Below are 16,733 nucleotides of genomic sequence, written 5' to 3'. Positions count from 1 at the left end.
TATTTCTGTATCTGCATGTCCCTCCTTTAATTCCTCCCTCTTTCCTATTTTCTTGTAATTTTTCGCTAGTTTTCAATAACTCACTCATGCCCCCACATTTACTACAAAAATATACGCTAATGTGTGGAAAACTCCACCATGGCAGAGATGTCAGTACAGAAATGACAAGTAAGGAGGCTTGGGAACTGCATTTGTAGTAAGTACAGAGTCTCTCAGCCCACGTCTAACCCTTATCTTAAATGCAAACGAAGCCTGATTGTCGGTCCGGTTAGTGTATAACTTGCTGTCTTTGCTCAGCATTCCTTCAGCCATAGTTACAAGTCTGGGCGTTGACTGCAGATACCATTCATGAGGCCGGGTAAATAGACTTCGCTCTTGGCGGAGTGCCAACAGTGGGTAGAGAGCGGATTCATTCTCCTCGGGGGTCGGTCTGAAAGGGCGGGATCCTCTTTGATAAAATCCTGGTATGACTTCGATGCGAGTAAAAAACTTCGTGCTGCATCAGACTTTAACATCGTAAAGATCACATCCCCTTTTCAAGATACTTCTCAACGGTTCTCAGTTAAAATTTTAAAACTGAAAGTTCCGTTTACTTTACAACTGACCAAAAATTTAAGAGAAGCACTGAGTGTGAGGAAGAGTGAAAGGGAGTCTCTACAGTTCCGGTAAGGATGAAGCGGGTCCCGGAGCCGGAGTTTGACGTCCGCCTGCTCGCCGGCATCCTTTGCGGATCGGCCACTGTGGTCCTGGGCATGAAGTGGATGCGGCGGAGGCGGACGGCGGAGAAAATCCGCGCAGAGCAGGCGAGGCGAGAGGAGGGCCTGCGCAAGATGGAGGATGCTGTCCGGAGGTATCAGCGACAGGTAATGCTTGTGGCCACGTTTCTTGTATTGTGCTGCATGTCGCTGTTGGCCTGTTCCTGAGTATTATAAATACCAGGGGACATAATTACTCCGTTGAATCGTGCTTAATTTACCGGCATGGGAAACATGAACGGCTAGTTCGGCCCTACCAGATTGATACTCGTGGAAGAGTTTGGTTTTCAGGTAAAGGATTTTCAGAACATTTTTGACCAAGTCACACATGTCGGAAAATACAAAATCACGAATATTACATCTGTGGAACTCTAAGAACACATTATGAAACACTAAAACTTATGCCATATAAAATAGGTCAAAATACATAAAACTGAGATTTCTCTTTTAACTTCTTCCCTGCACCTTCAGAGCTCAATTCTATTTTACTCATCTCTAGTACAGCTGTGATAGATGCATTTTCTGGTCACCCCAGTGCTGAAGGAGCATTTTTCCGAGTGGGAGGTGCTGCCATCAGTGTTGTATCACTCAAAGCCATGGGGATTGTAAAAATCAAAGTATCCAGGGGTCTCCAAACCGGTCCTGGTGGGCCGGATCCATGCCAGATTTTTGGGATATCCCCATTGAGATACATGTAGTAATTTTAAAAATCTTGCATGGATCCGGCCCTCCAGGACCGGTTTGGGGACCCCTGTATCAAACAAAGAACAAGTGTATCAAATAAGCCACACCCATTCAGCAGGAGATAGGTAAAAGTGTGGTGTGCAGCAACATATTACCAAAGCATGGATTGATAGCACACTGTCATTTATAAATAACAGATTTTCCAATGAAATGACTTCAAAATCACACTGTCTTGCAGTTTTGCTAATAAAACTATATAGCGCAAAAACCATAATGTGTGGAAAAAGAAATCAGCAAAAATTTGACATTTGCACATCACCAAGTAAAATGTCTTTGTTTTGTTCCTATTAAAATGTTTGTCCTTTCCTAACTGCTGATGTATTTTGAAATAGTTGTACAGTTCATTAACATACAACCTGGCAGCCACCCACGGCCTGTCCATGTGGGCTTGGGGCCACCCGTTCCACCATATTCCCAGCAAGAAGAGTGTCTGTCAGGCTGAGCAAAGGTCCGATTGGCTGACACTATTTTTGTTATCTCAGGCAGCCAGGAGCTAGGCATGCACTAAATGCAAAGGCCCCTGGATATCTGAGCTGAACTTTGCCAGGCTGAGAATTTCACTGCCCTGTGGGTAGGACCTCCTCAGCCTGGCAAAAGAGCCCCAAGCCCTCCACCATGACAAGGTAGAGCGTGACTGATTGCCTTGGACCTGGGTGCTTCAGTTTTAAGCCCTAAAGTGCCTAGAGCTGAGTGACACCACATCACAGAATGGGGTCAGCAGTTTCACTCACCCGATCCCACCCTGTGACGAGTGAGGGGCTGCTGTCTTCCCTCTCTACAGCGAAGGTCTGCTTGGTGCATGCAAGAATGTAAGAATATGTGTCATTGAATGTTGTGAATGGCTGTGTGTGTGCGCATGTGTGAATGCATGGATGTGAGTGAGTCTGTATGTGTGCATGTATAGCCCCCCCTGCCCTCTTCCTGGTAAAATTACTGGCCACCACTGTTTAGATGTATTAACATTTTGTTGTGTGCTCTACAGACTCTTCTTTCATGCTTCTTGTACCACAGCAAGATTTTCACATAGTTTCACTTTTCAAAATCAATTAGTTTTGCAGTCAGAGAAAGAGAAGTAAACTCCAATCTCTAGCTTAAACAAGCATTGGAAATGCAATAGGTCTTGCATTTGCTAGAGTTAGAGCTATTGGCATTGTTAATGATAATGTCTTTTACCCTTGTGTTTTTGTTTGGACGAGAGTGGATGTACGAGGTGTGTAGAGGAATTATGTGGGTTGGATTGGAATTGTCAGTTGTGGAATTGTGATGTGTGGAATTGTGTGGCAAAGAGTGGATTTATGCAGTGGAATTATGTGGCAAAGTGTTCAGTGGAATTATGTGGATAGTAATTATACGGTATTGAGTGTACTCATTATGTGTTGTGGTATTGTACGGTAAGGAGTGTAATTATGGAGAATGGTATTTTGTTTTGTGGAGTGGTATGTTGTGAAGTTTAATTATGTGGTGTGCTGGCGAATTTTGTGGCATGATGTGTTATTCTGTGGTGTGGATTGGATCTATGTGTTCTGTAATTGTGTTGTTGAGTTGTATTATGTGGTTTGATGTCAAACTACGTGGTGTGCATTAGAAATGTGTGTAGCTGATTGTGTTGCGTGGAACAATATAGATAGCTTTACCTGTTTGGTGATGAAAATAAAAAATAGGTAGGAGATGTTTGTAATCGTTGTGTAAAAACACATAATTGGGCCTAATTTTGCTGTCATTTTACATAATTATGCAAATGCAAATTTCGAACATCCCTAGAATATATATTTTGTGAGTTTGGTCTGTGATTTATCAAAGCTGTCGGTACCGTAATCTAAGGATGTCTTGAGGCTCTCCAGAATGTACAGATTGTGCATGTTGGTTCCAGGGCAAGGCCAATGGAATTATGAGACAGAGAAGGCCCAATTATGCACCAAGGTAAACTTAAATATGCAGCGTGAAAAATCAAATTATTATATGTCACAATTTCTGACAATATAACTTCAATATTTTGTTATTTTTGCACTTGGTAACTTTCTCTGGACACATGTTGCACCTCATTAGTTCCAGATTAACATCTGAACATAGAAATATGCAACCAGTCCACCTTTGCCAAGGACCTTTCACTGTGGGGCAATATGTACCGCTGCATTTTAGGTAACTTTTGAACCGTTTGAGCTCCGAACAAATGTATTTTGGTCAAAAACTGTAGATTGTCAGCAGGTAACGGATTATGTATAAAAAGCGACAGAACCATAGATATGCCAAAGATGCAGTGGCCGCACAATTGCATAACCCCTTTGGCTTTGATCTAGGGCAAGAGACATGCATAGTGTTCTTGCTTTTCAGTCAGTAGCACGTTGCATTCTGGGACTTGTAGTATGTGTGTTGAACTCACAGTATGAAAAGTGCTGTTGTATACAAACTCAGACTCTTAGTGCTACTTGGGATAGACCACAGACTGACTGATATCAGGACATTTGCCTACTTGTGATAGGCCAGGGGCGTAGCTACCATTGGTGCAGCAGGCACAGCGCACAATGGCCTAGAGTTCCGTGGGGCCAATTGAATTTTGGTGATTGCTGTATTTTTGCTACTGCAACCAAAGTGGGCATTTTCTTTGCTTGCAGATTGTGGGCGAGCTATGCTTGGCTCTGGCAAAAGGGTGGCTAACGAATACTGACAAAAGGATTACATTCACAAATTTGTGATGGGAAAGGAATATATTTACAAATAAGTGATGGGATATGATTACTCGCACAATAAACGTATAAGGCTACATGATTAATGGCGGAATATGGAAATAGTAAGTCAATGATGGTGAGGCAAAACTGCTTGCTGCATTAAAGATGGGCAAGCCAATTGCTACAATAGTTGTGTGGTTGGGCGTGGTTACTGGTACAACAAGAGAAAAAGGGAGGTGCAGTAATCAAGGTTTATTAAATCATAAGGGTGTTAGGGTTAAGCCTTCTATCTCTGTTCCAAGAAGTAGATTTTATTAGAGCAAAGCCCCAGTAAATGATGGAAGTGCATTGCTGCCTGTGGACACCTTTTTAGACGTAAAAACAAATGTCCCTATGTGTTTGCCTGGAACAAAAACCCAGAAGGAATAAAAGAGAGAATGACTAAAGAGAAAAAAACATGAGCACAAGTTTTTAATAAAACAGGGTGATCATCCCCAACTTCCTTCAAATGTTGCTGCTCTGCCACAAATCCTGCTTGCAACAGTTAGGGAGTCAACCATAACAGTCCCAGCTGAGAGGCCCACTGAAAGTTAGGAAATATCACAGAGAACCAGTCCAGACACAAAGGTAAGTGTGTGACGACCATCCCACTCCACAGGCGCAGTCGGGGTAAAATACTGTCTTGAATTGGAAACCCAAAATCCAAGCTTTACTCATGCATGGTCAGACTTGCCATTCAGACATTGAAACATTTCCTGGTGGCCTGCAAGCACTGAAGCAAGGCTTGAAGCCTTTCTTATAGAACTGTGAAAATGAGTTTAATGGATTAGCCCTGCCCTGGGCCTGCATAATACCTTGAACAGCAAACATAGATACCTGTAACTATTAAGACAGCCCTGCATATTGTGTGCAGCAAACACCCATGAGTAACCAGTTTGACATAACTGCCCGAGTTTGGTGCTGACTGCTGCAGACAATGAACAGTCAAGTAACACTCCCAAATAAGGGAGAGACAGCTGCACTGATGAGCTTGGGCACCTTAAGCATCACAATAGACAGACATCAGTGATGGGTAGACAAAAGGCTGGCCTATAATGTCACACTTGCCATGGCCATGGTCAAAACAAGGAAAGCAGACATGAAATCACTACAGCTGATTTTAGGGTCAAAGGCACCTAAACATTCTTAGCAAAGCTGCCCATCGAACTCACTACACACAATGTAAATAAGAAGACATTTGGTTTATTATGTCGACAAGATATTGTGTGGCTGTAGCACTGCACGATATATGCATAAGCAGAATGTAGAAGGCAATTGAAAGCTTAGTGATGTACAAGGTAGAGCATCATCAGGAACAAAACTAAATAAATATATAGACACTACCATCGAAAACATGTACAAAAGCTATAATACATCTGATCACCAAGGAATGAAAGTATATTTAACCATACGCATACAAATATTTGCGGTGTGCCCTATAATACAATCTCACAAAGTTTCAGCACTGCATCGGTGCAGGCACAATCTCCACAGGGCTGAGTTTTTTAATATTGCAAAGCGTTTATGGGGATTTCAGGGCTGGATTACTATTACAGTATCTTTTCAAGCAAGAAAAAGCCAAAATTCTCTGGAGTTTGAAAAAAAGGGAGACCGGTATATCGTCTATTGCAAAAAGTCAAACAGGACCGGTGCAACGATTACGATGGGGAAACATCAGAAACCAATGTAGCAAGCAAATATTTTGGGAATGCAGTTTTTGAGTACTCATTTACTTAGTGGGCACATGATAGGTCAGTACGAAAGCACTCCCACAGAGGGCCACTGAAAATGTTTTTGGGAGTTGACAAAGACCCTTTTTTTCTGCACCCAAAGACGAACTTACAAAAAGTAGTGAGGCAAGTTTTGAAGGTTGCCAGGAGAGAGTTGTGCATTACTCTCCACAAGGAGCAGATGGAAGTGGCCAATGGATCAGTCACTGCCAGGAGGAGAGGGAAGTGCAATGGCGATATGCTGTAAAGCATTAAAAGGGACCGTCAGTGACAGGTAATATCTTGAATATTGGTGGGGGGAAGCAGGTAAATCCGTAGTTAGTGAACCTCGGCACCCTGCCTTGGAGAGTCCTTGCCTTGAACGGCAACGGATGAACTAAACATCGATGTGAAGTCATTGCTGTCTCACACATCTTAACCACTGGAGCTGGTAAAAAGGGAGCTTTCCACAATTGAGGCCAAAGCCTACTCTACACACAACCTCTGGAACCTGCCTAGAAGGAACACACTCAATGCCCAACAGTCAGTGGTCGTGGCATATACAATAAAGTTTACTTCACCCAGAGCATTTTGGTGTCTTGCGTTCGTGCTCAACCTGCGATACTGAACAGTTCAGAGTGGTGGCCATTTTAGGATCAAGCACACCAACCTGGGTTCATGACAAACTGGTAAACGAGCAATGGAGCAGGGAGGGAGAAACAACAAGCGTGTGCCTACAAAAGAAGCTGCTGCTGTGCTTAAAGATGAAGCAGGTGGCGGCTGTGATGATTATAAGCAAGCATATAACCCACACCCGCCGCACATGATGGCTCATCGCGCAATAAACAGAACACGCAGATGTCTTAAGCATAAAAAGACATTTATTAGGACCAGACTGCACAAAATAATAAATATGAAATAACAGCAACAACAATAACAAACCCCCAACAATAGCTCTTCATCTCTTCACTCTCTTCACCCACTCGGACCTCACTTCTCCTACCACTCCATGACCCGTTCCGTTCTTTATCCATTTCCACAGATCTCCAAGCATCCTCCCCGGTATCACCTGGCATTCCACTCATGCCTCCAGCTCCCTCCATCATTCACTCTTCCCCCCCCCCGAGGGATGGGTGCGCATGCTATTGACTCCCCCACCCCTCCAAAGTATCGCCAACCAGGGAACCCCCTTTAGGGCGGTTACCTGCCCCTCCCCGGATCCAAACTGTGCATCTTTCACTCCCACTCACTCAAGCATTCCTGTGACACCAAATCGCCTCGTTCCACAACTTGCTAACCTGTGTCTGTCATCTCCATCATGTAGTAAGCATTCCCCAATCTCGAAAGATGCACTCCATCGTCCCTAAACAGTAATGGTTCCTCCAGTCGCAGTCCAGCATGAGCAATGACTTGAATGTCCTTGTCCCCGCAGAAAACCTGCATTGCTCTGTTGAGCCTCCGTCGTTCTTTTTCCACAGCTCCGTGTTTGATTGCACCCCTTCATAAACTACGAGGAACAAATTCAGTCCAGGCAATGCATGACACTGCCAACCTTTGTTTCAAAACCTCCAAGTCCCTTTGCATTAGCTGTAAGAGCGCCAAACCCCACAGCCGAACCAAATCTTTCTCACCCAAATGGATTATCAACAGGTCAGGGCATCCCTTCTGGGGGACCATCTTCGGGAGCCAGGGCAATAGTGCCCCCATCGCATCCGCTCTTTTCCCCACCAGTGCACCTCATGATGTTGTCCTTTGAGTCCCAGTTTACGGCCGTACACCTGCTGCTCTGCATACTTGGCGGCCCAATGCACAAACGAATGCCCCACAATCCAAGTGACCGTCTTGGCCCTGGCCCACCCATGCAACCTATGGGAGAAAAAGACGTTAGTAACACAGCCTGAAACGTTCCACACCAATCCCTTCATGTCTAGCACCCTGCCCGCCAAGTTCCTTCATTTACGAACATACTGCTCACAGCACCTAGACTTCCACCTCCCAATCTACCGAATCCTATCCCAGGACCAACCGAGCCGAGCCGCCGCTGTTGCCGCCCCAATGCGGAAGGAGTGCTTCCCAAAACCCCCTGGATCCAGACCCAGGTGCCATGCGCAGCACCACCAATAACTGCCCCGCCGTCACCTTCTCCCCAGACATGTGACAAAAGATCTCACCACTCGCTGTTCGAGTGGACAGCAGAAAATTCCTCAATTCAGCCACCGGGCACACTCACACAATCCCCACAATCATTCTCACACAACCAAACCCAGTTTCCTCTCCCCAACTGATCCATTTTAGACTGGCCCAACCAAATCCCCAGATGGCCCGCATCCAACCTGATCTCCTCATAGCGTCTGCCACACACCATACGCGTACCAAGCAACTCCAAGACCCTAAAAGCCCCAAAAACATACAAATCAAAACCCGAACCTCAAAAAAATCATAACAACAAAGCGACAAAACCTCAAACAACCTGTCCAACAGCTCAACTGTATTTGCCTCCTTCAACACCCCTCCCTCTTCCCTAAACACCCTTCCCCCATCTTTCCCTGCCCCAACCTCTGAGTACCCTACTTATAATCACATCTTTCGGGACGCGCTTGTCAAAAGGTATTGCACCGGGCTTAGATGAACACCGAACTAGGGCGCCATCGCATTTAAAAAAAACTGGAACTCTTTTCTTCTTTTAAATTGGAAACTATGTTATCATTGTAACTTTTACCTTGCTTTGTATAATTTGCACATTTACACTGCTACTACCGGCTCCACAGTCCCCGGTCCACCGCCAAGCATTTGGATTGTTGTGGAGGGACAAGGGTGGAGACTTCGAGCCCCGGAAGTGATTCACTACTTCCGGGCCCATCCGCCAACCAGACACTCCCACTGGTTCAGCCCCAACCCCACTGGCTACAAAATAGGAGCCTTGCAAGCTGCACGGTGGACGCGCTTGTCATAAGGTATTGCAACGGGCTTAGATGAACGCTGAACTAGGGCGCCATCGCATTTTTAAAAACTGGAACTCTTTTCTTCTTTTAAATCGGAAACTATGTTATCATTGTAACTTTTACCTTGCTTTGTATAATATGCACATTTGCACTGCTACTACCGGCTCCACAGTCCCCGGTCCACCGCCAAGCATTTGGATTGTTGTGGAGGGACAAGGGAGGAGACTTCGGGCCCCGGAAGTGATTCACTAAATCCGGGCCCATCCGCCAACCAGACACTCCCACTGGGTCAGCCCCAACCCCACTGGCTACAAAATAGGAGGTTTGCAAGCTGCACAGTGGGCAAGCTTGTTAGAAGGTACTGCACCGGGCTTAGATGAACGCTGAACTAGGGCGCCATCGCATTTTTAAAAAACTGGAACTCTTTTCTTCTTTTAAATTGGAAACTATGTTATCATTGTAACTTTTACCTTGCTTTGTATAATTTGCGAAATTGCACTGCTAATACCGGCCCCACAGTCCCCGGTCCACCGCCAAGCATTTGGATTGTTGTGGAGGGACAAGGGAGGAGACTTCGGGCCCCGGAAGTGATTCACTATTTCCCGGCCCATCTGCCAACCAGACACTCCCAGTGGGTCAGCCCCAACCCCACTGGCTATAAAATAGGAGCCTAACAAGCTGCACGGTGGACGCGCTTGTCAGAAGGTATTGCACCGGGCTTAGATGAACGCCGAACTAGGGTGCCATCGCATTTTTAAAAAACTGGAACTCTTTTCTTCTTTTAAACCGGAAACTATGTTATCATTGTAACTTTTACCTTGCTTTGTATAATTTGCGCATTTGCACTGCCACTACCGGCTCCACAGTCCCCGGTCCACCGCCAAGCATTTGGATTGTTGTGGAGGGACAAGGGAGGAGACTTCGGGCCCCGATAGTGCTTCACTACTTCCGGGCCCATCCGCCAATCAGACACTCCCATCAGACACACCCATTGGCCGCTCAATCACTATTAAACAGATGCTATACAAGTCGCGCATCGGACGCACGCAGCGGACGCGCGCAGCGGGCGCGCCGGTGGCACGACGAGGGCGTGCCAAAGGCAAGCCCGTCTGCGCCCGTCCGCGGCCGGCCGGGGCCCAGGGCCCTACCGCCTCCTCAACTTCCCCTCGCCTACTCCTCTGATGAACTAAGGACCCACCAGGGCACATGGTCCATTAGCTGTGAACTCTGTAACAGACTAGGCAACATTGGGATTCTCTCCCTGCCCCCCGAGGCCCTTTCCGGGAACCTCATCGAACCATCCCCCTCGGCTTCCCCTACACTCTTGAGCGCCTCTCGGACCCCTTCTACCACCACCACCCATCCTAAACCTACTCCCACCAAAATTTCCATCTGGTACCTTAACACCCGTTCATTAGCCAGACACCAGGTTGAGATTTTCCCTTTGCTCGACACCCTCAGCCCTGATATCCTGTTTCTCTCCGAAACATGGCTCTCGTCTGAGTCCACGCCAGACATTCTGGCTGCTCTCCCTGACAATTACTACACTCTTCAGGCTAATCGGCCAGATGGGAAGACTGGAGGGGAGTTGCTGCTATCATTGCCCACCCGCATATTTTCACCTCCCTAACAATCCCCCTCACTCCTTTGGCTGACATCCTCGCAGTCACATTGCACTTTAAACATTTCCAGCTGGCATGTGTTCTCTGCTACCGCCCACCTAACCCCTCCTCAAACTTTGTCCAATTCTTCAGCAATATGGTTGCAGAGCTGGTGATAAATCACGCCAAGCTTCTTATCATAGGTGATTTCAATTACTGGCCACACAATCCACTCGAGAATCCCTGCTCCAAACAATTTATGGACTTACTTTCTGGGCTTAACTTTTTTAGAACACATCAAAGTAGCCACCCACATTAAAGGGCATACTTTGAATCAGGCCTGGAGTCTCAATCTGGAGTCGACCTCCGTGTATTCCCCTGCGCCTGGTCTGACCACTATTCTGTCTCCTTTTCCATCAGCCTATCGATCACCACCGCTACACATACAGCTGTCCCCACCATGGTTAGAAATTGGAAGCATGTAGACATCCTCTCCATTTGTACGTACCTCACCTCAACCCTTCCCACTTTTCCTGACCTCTTGGATCCTCAATGTTCACCACACACGCAGGCCGAAGCTCTCACCTCCTGGATGATCCAGGCGAGAGACAATTTTGCCCCTCTTAAGGCTTTAAAAACAAAGACACCCCACGACGCCCAACTCTGGTTTACCAAAGACCTTAGGGACAGGAAGCTCGCTTTGCGCCAACTGGAGCGCAAGTGGAGGCTTCACTACTGCCCCCCAAAAAAACTCTGTTCCTGAATGCCCTATATGAGTACAAAGTGGCCATCGTGACGGCTAAATCCACACACTTCTCTGCAAAAATACTTAGCTCCAGCTGCAAATTGAAAACTATCTTTTCCATTGTGGATGAGCTGGTTAAAACTTGACCGTGTCACTACTAAATCCCCTCCATCGCAACTCCTCTGCGACTCCCTCAATAGCTATTTTATCGAACCAATCATTACAATAAAAAACAGTATCCCCACGGTTGTTACTATACCACATTCTACCGCGGCCCCTCCCAACCCTGCTCATTATCTCATGTTCCCCACACTTACGGAAGACACCTTCTTTTCTCTCCTTGGGAAAATTAAGTCAGGCTCCCCCCAGGATAGTTGTCCTCCCCACATCAGCTGCGAAATTTACCGCAATATTTCCGCGCCCCCTTTCTCTCTCTTAAATAACTCCCTTTCCTTAGGGGTGGTCCCCCTCCCCTTCAAAACAGCGGTGGTCTCACCCATCCTGAAGAAACCCAGAGCTGATCCCGACACCCTCTCCAATTTCCGCCCAATTTCCCTTCTCCCCTATTTGGGCAAAGTTCTGGAAGCCTATGTGGTGAACTTTCTGAGCACATTCATTGAATCGACCCACTTCCTTGATTCTCATCAGGCTGGCTTTAGGCCTCAGCACTCCACCGAATCTATCGCCCTGGCTGTCCATGAGGAGCTAAGAAAGGGGTCGGACTAGAACATCTCCCAGGCTCTGGTGCTCCTGGATCTGTCGGCGGCGTTCGACACTGTAGACCACACCATCCTACTCGAACATGTCAAGCACGCCGGCATCCAGGGGCTACCACTGAAGTGGATTACCTCCTTTCTTCAGGACCGTACTCAGGCAGTGTCCCTCCCACCCTTCTCCTCAGTGGGAAAGCATCTTGCCTGTGGAGTCCCGCAGGGCTCCTCACTCTCACCACTTCTCTTTAATCTTTATATCCGCCCCCTTATCTCGGAGCTTCAACAAAAATCTGTCACCATCTTCAACTACGCGGACGACCTTCAGCTTATTTTCAGCATTGACCCCTCCCCCTCCTCCATACAAAACGTCCACTCTGTCATGAATTTCATTAGCTCCTGGATGAATCTCAATCAGCTCAAACTTAATCCTGATATAACTGAGTTAGTTCTCACCGGCCCCCATGGTAACCCTTGGAACTCTTCCTTTTGGCCACCCTTACTTGGCCCCTCTCCCTCCCCTGTTGACACTGTTAGGAGCCTAGGTATCACCATCTGCCAGGACCTTTCTATGAGGGCACAAATTAACTCAGTTGTATCGACCTGCTTCTACCACCTGCGCCACATCCGTAAAATTAGTAGGCTTCTTTCTCACGAAGCCCTTGTACAGGTCACCCTGGGGCTTGTTATTTCCCGCATTGATTATGCGAAGTCCCTATATGCGGGCATACCAGCATATCAATCCATACGTCTTCAACTTATCCAGAATCAGGCAGCCAGGTTGGTCTATGGTCTGCCAAAATCCACCCACACCAAGCCCCTTTTAAAGGACCTTCATTGGCTCCCAGTTGCTCAGCGCAGCCTCTTCAAACTTGGCTGCCTGATTAACAAAGCTCTTTCCTCCCAAGGACCTTCCTTCATTTCATCTCTCCTGCACCGTTATGCTCCCCAGCGTGATCTCCGCTCCTCCAACCACAATCTTCTCACCCTCTGCTCCGTCAGGCGTAAAAAACATGGAGGCCTGCGATTCTCCACCCAGGCCCCTCTCTTTTGGAACTCCCTTCCTCTCGCACTCCGCTTCCTCCCATCCTATGCCCAGTTTAGAAAATCCCTGAAAACTTGACTCTTCTCTTTAGCTTACAACTAGTTCACCCGATCGGTACTGGACAGCCCTCCCACTCCAGCGCCAAGAAAACGTAGGTGTATGTGCGCTTTACAAGTCCCATTTATCATATCATATCAGGATCCAAACCAAAAAACAAACAACAATAGAACAACACTCCTGCCAATGTTTCCAAAATAGTTACAGACGTCAGTCCTTTGTCAATGCAATGCAATACAAACTACAACACTCCTTGTTTCACTGTTGATCGATCTCCAAAACAGAATACCCGTGCCATCCCATAAAGGATCCAAACTCCGCTCATGCGAGTCTGTAGGTTCATCTTGTGGTATCAGTGATAGAGTTTTCAACCACGCCTATCAACCACACTCCCCAAGGCCCAGATGCCGTCCGGCAGCTCAGTCAGGAACAAATCAGCTCCTGGTGCTATTCACCGGAACCGCTGCCACTGCGAACGAGACAAAGCATCTGCAATCTAATTATACAAAACAACAAGGGCACCATTCGAGTCAGCACAGGACCTCGGGGAACATATTTTTGAGAACAACAGTGGTCCCATGCACAAGAGATATACGAGCACAGAATAAATATAGACACAACTTCCCCGGCCAAGGAAGTTACCTCAGCCCATTGACAAGGCTCATCCTTCCCTCCACGCGACCAAGCGTACCGCTGGCGCGTCCCAGTAATCTCTCTCTAATACGGGAGCCTGATCTCTGATGACCGAAAAACACGGAACTAAGTACCTTGGGGCATATTACCAAGCAATAGCGATAATTATCGCTATTGCTTGGTTAGAGACAAAAATTTACCGCAGCGCTGCGGCGATTTTTACCGCAAATAAACCTTGGTATTACCAAGGTTTAACGCAAATGCGGTAAAAATCGCCGCAAAGCAGACGAGGCAAGATGGCCGCTGTAGCTTTGTAGGAGACAGTCGCTAGTTCCTCTCTCTCCCACCCTTGATGGAATCGGCGTGATTAAGGAGATACGGGGATGTGGATGTTGGCTGATGTATGGTCCCGATATACAGCAGGCCTACGCTGGTCATCTTTTGTGAATAGAGGGGCTGCTTTTCTTGATTACTGGAGAGAAGTAATCTCTGCTTCTAAGGCAGCTCTCAAGATGTCACAGAGAACTAAAATGGATAAAACGGACAAAGACAAGGATAAAACACCAGGGCTGACTAAAGCCCAAGCGGTGAAGGAGGGTGCGATCCCAAAGTTACCTTTAAATATTCCTAAGAAACAATTGGATCAGACTAACCGTCCCGCTAAACTAACCTCGCTAAAGAAAACGGAGAAACCAGAGAAGAAGGCGGAAGCCAAACCGGAGACCCGACTCACAGTGAGCAAAGCTGCGAGAGAGACAGCCTCAGAAGCAGAAGTAAAGCGCCAGCGAGCACAAGTGCTTATAACAAAAGAGCAAATGCGGCAGTCTACATTACCGGAGTCATTCACAGCAAAGGCACTCCCGATGATTCAGGTACAAGCGCCTGACTTTCAACAGCCTGGTGCAGTAAGTGACGATGTGGTAACACAGCAGACTGAGGCGCGAGCCTTGAGCTTGGTAAACGGGCTGGATACAGATGCCGGAAACACAGCACGGCAGCAGACCGCGAGGACGCAGAGCGTCGAGGGCTCGGTTGCCGGGCAACCACGGAAGGCCGAAGGAGACAGCGCGCAGAATGCAGGCGTGAGCACAGAGCTGGAAAAGACGAGCGAGGAGAGCGGCAGCGGTAGTTCAAAAGGTAATGCGCTGGAACAGCTTGAAAAGCGCAACAATACCCAAATGTTGGATGCATTAAGGAGTGTCGAACTTGGCTTAAATAGTAGAGCTTTAACCCATAGAGATACAAGTTGGGGGAGCGCACAGAGCCTTAGGGATCTGCAAGACCTTGTAGCAGGCCAGGAGGATGGCAGAGGAGGAAGAGATGACAGGGGTGCCAGGGGTGGCTCGCCTGAGTTCTTTTCAGTCAATGAGGGCTCTGATACCACGGATATTAGCGGGCCAGAGGACGAGGAGGAGGAGGGTACTAGTACGGACCTGTCATTTGATTCTGAAGCAAGTAAAAGTTCCAGGGACCAGACGACTAGGAAGAAAAAGAGAGCTGGAATAAGAAAAGACGTAAGAGGGTCTAGAAACAGCATGAATAAAAAATTGTCATGGGACTATTCCGCAACATCAGAGACATATCAAGAAAGAGATCAAAAAGAGGGTGAAAATGGGGACACAGGAAATTCGCAAAATGTGACATTGGAAATGTTGTTTGGTACATTGAAACAGATGCACTCCGAGGCTAGAGCTGAAAGCAGAAGAGCGAAAAGAGATACAAAGAAGTTACAAGCCTCTATCAGAAGAGTAAGCAGAAAACAGGATGAGGTGGAAGTAAGAGTAACCCAAGTTGAAGAAAGGACTAGCAGAGTGGAAGATGAGGTAACAGACTGGAAAACTTTTAAGGTGGAACAAGAAAAGGTGGTGGTGGACTTGCAGTGGAAGTTGGAAGACTTCGAAAACCGCCAAAGGCGTAATAATGTAAGACTTTTGGGACTGGAGGAAGGGAGAGAAGGCCAGGACCCTAGAGGGTTTGTGATAAAATTATTGTCTGAAGCTTTTCCAGATTCAAAATGGCAATGGGACATCGAAGTTCAGAGAGCACATAGATATCCTATGTTTTTAAAGAAAAACCGAGGGGGGCAGGAGAAGGCATTACCGAGAGCTATCCTAGTCTTTCTAGGGAATTACTTAGCAAGGCAAGAAATAATTGATAAGGCTAGACCTGATGCTAGAAAGACTGTGAATGGTAACACCTTCTTCGCCCGCCCTGATTTCTGCCATATCACTGTTGAAAGAAGGTGGAAGCTAAGGCAAATGATAACTCCATTTCAAAAGCAAGGGGCAGAAGCCTATTTGTTATTCCCTGCAAGGCTGAAAGTCATAAGGAAGGGGTATACAAGGATGTTCACTTCAGAGATAAAAGCGGGAGAGTACCTCAAGGAGATTTCGGATTTAAGAAGAAATGACCATAGATCTAGATCTGGAACCCCGCCAAAATCCCCAACAGCTAGTCCACCGAAAACTCCGTAAAACTACCAGCAATCAAGTATGTACAGAGTAGCTAATAGCTAATAGCTAAGGACTCAGGGTGGGAGAGGGTTGCGACTCTACAAACTACAGGGGCCACACATAGGTCTGGAAGACCTATTTGCCTGTGGTAAGGGGGGGGGGATCCAGCTGGGGAGGGAGACAGGGGGGGGAGGGGGGTGAAGGCAAGGGGGGGGGAGACAGACACTTAGGTGATGGGCACAATCACAAGATAAAGCACAATGCACATAACAGAGAAAAGAAAGATTTGATGGAGAAAGGTTCCATTAGCTTCCCTTTTTCAAAAGTTGTAGGTAAGGAAATAATGAACCACTTGAGTTTTGGAACTGCGAGCAAGAGGGGGGAAAAATTGATATATAATGTCCTGTAGGATAATCTCACTAAATATTTGTGGTCTAAATGATCTAAATAAAAGGCTTAAGACTACTGCTTATCTGAAATCATTGAACCCGGACTTAATATGTATCCAAGAGACTCATATAGAGGATACTAAGGCCTACCTGCTAGAACAGCTAGGCTTTAACGTATTAGCAAAAACTAGCCAAAATACTAAAACGAGAGGGGTAGCCATTTTAGGGAAGAAACATGACACACA

The 16,733-nt window shown here is 46.8% G+C and overlaps 1 protein-coding gene across 1 annotated transcript in view; it reads left to right on the top strand.

Annotated features, from left to right (window-relative positions):
- The first annotated feature begins 344 nt into the window (after positions 1 to 344).
- The window catches only part of LOC147747108 (vitamin D3 hydroxylase-associated protein-like), a 458,139-nt gene continuing 441,750 nt past the window's right edge, over positions 345 to 16,733 (top strand). The window contains exon 1 of the mRNA XM_086952359.1: positions 345 to 863. Within this exon, the coding sequence (XP_086808485.1) occupies positions 672 to 863 (192 nt within the window). The 5' untranslated portion in view covers positions 345 to 671. The remainder of the gene's footprint in view (positions 864 to 16,733) is intronic.

The sequence above is a fragment of the Lissotriton vulgaris genome, chromosome 1_1, assembly GCF_964263255.1.
Source record: "Lissotriton vulgaris chromosome 1_1, aLisVul1.2, whole genome shotgun sequence".
Classification (NCBI taxonomy): Eukaryota; Metazoa; Chordata; class Amphibia; order Caudata; family Salamandridae; genus Lissotriton; species Lissotriton vulgaris.
The sequence above is the reverse complement of the archived record's forward strand: the minus strand, read 5'-3'. Positions and strand labels throughout refer to the sequence as shown.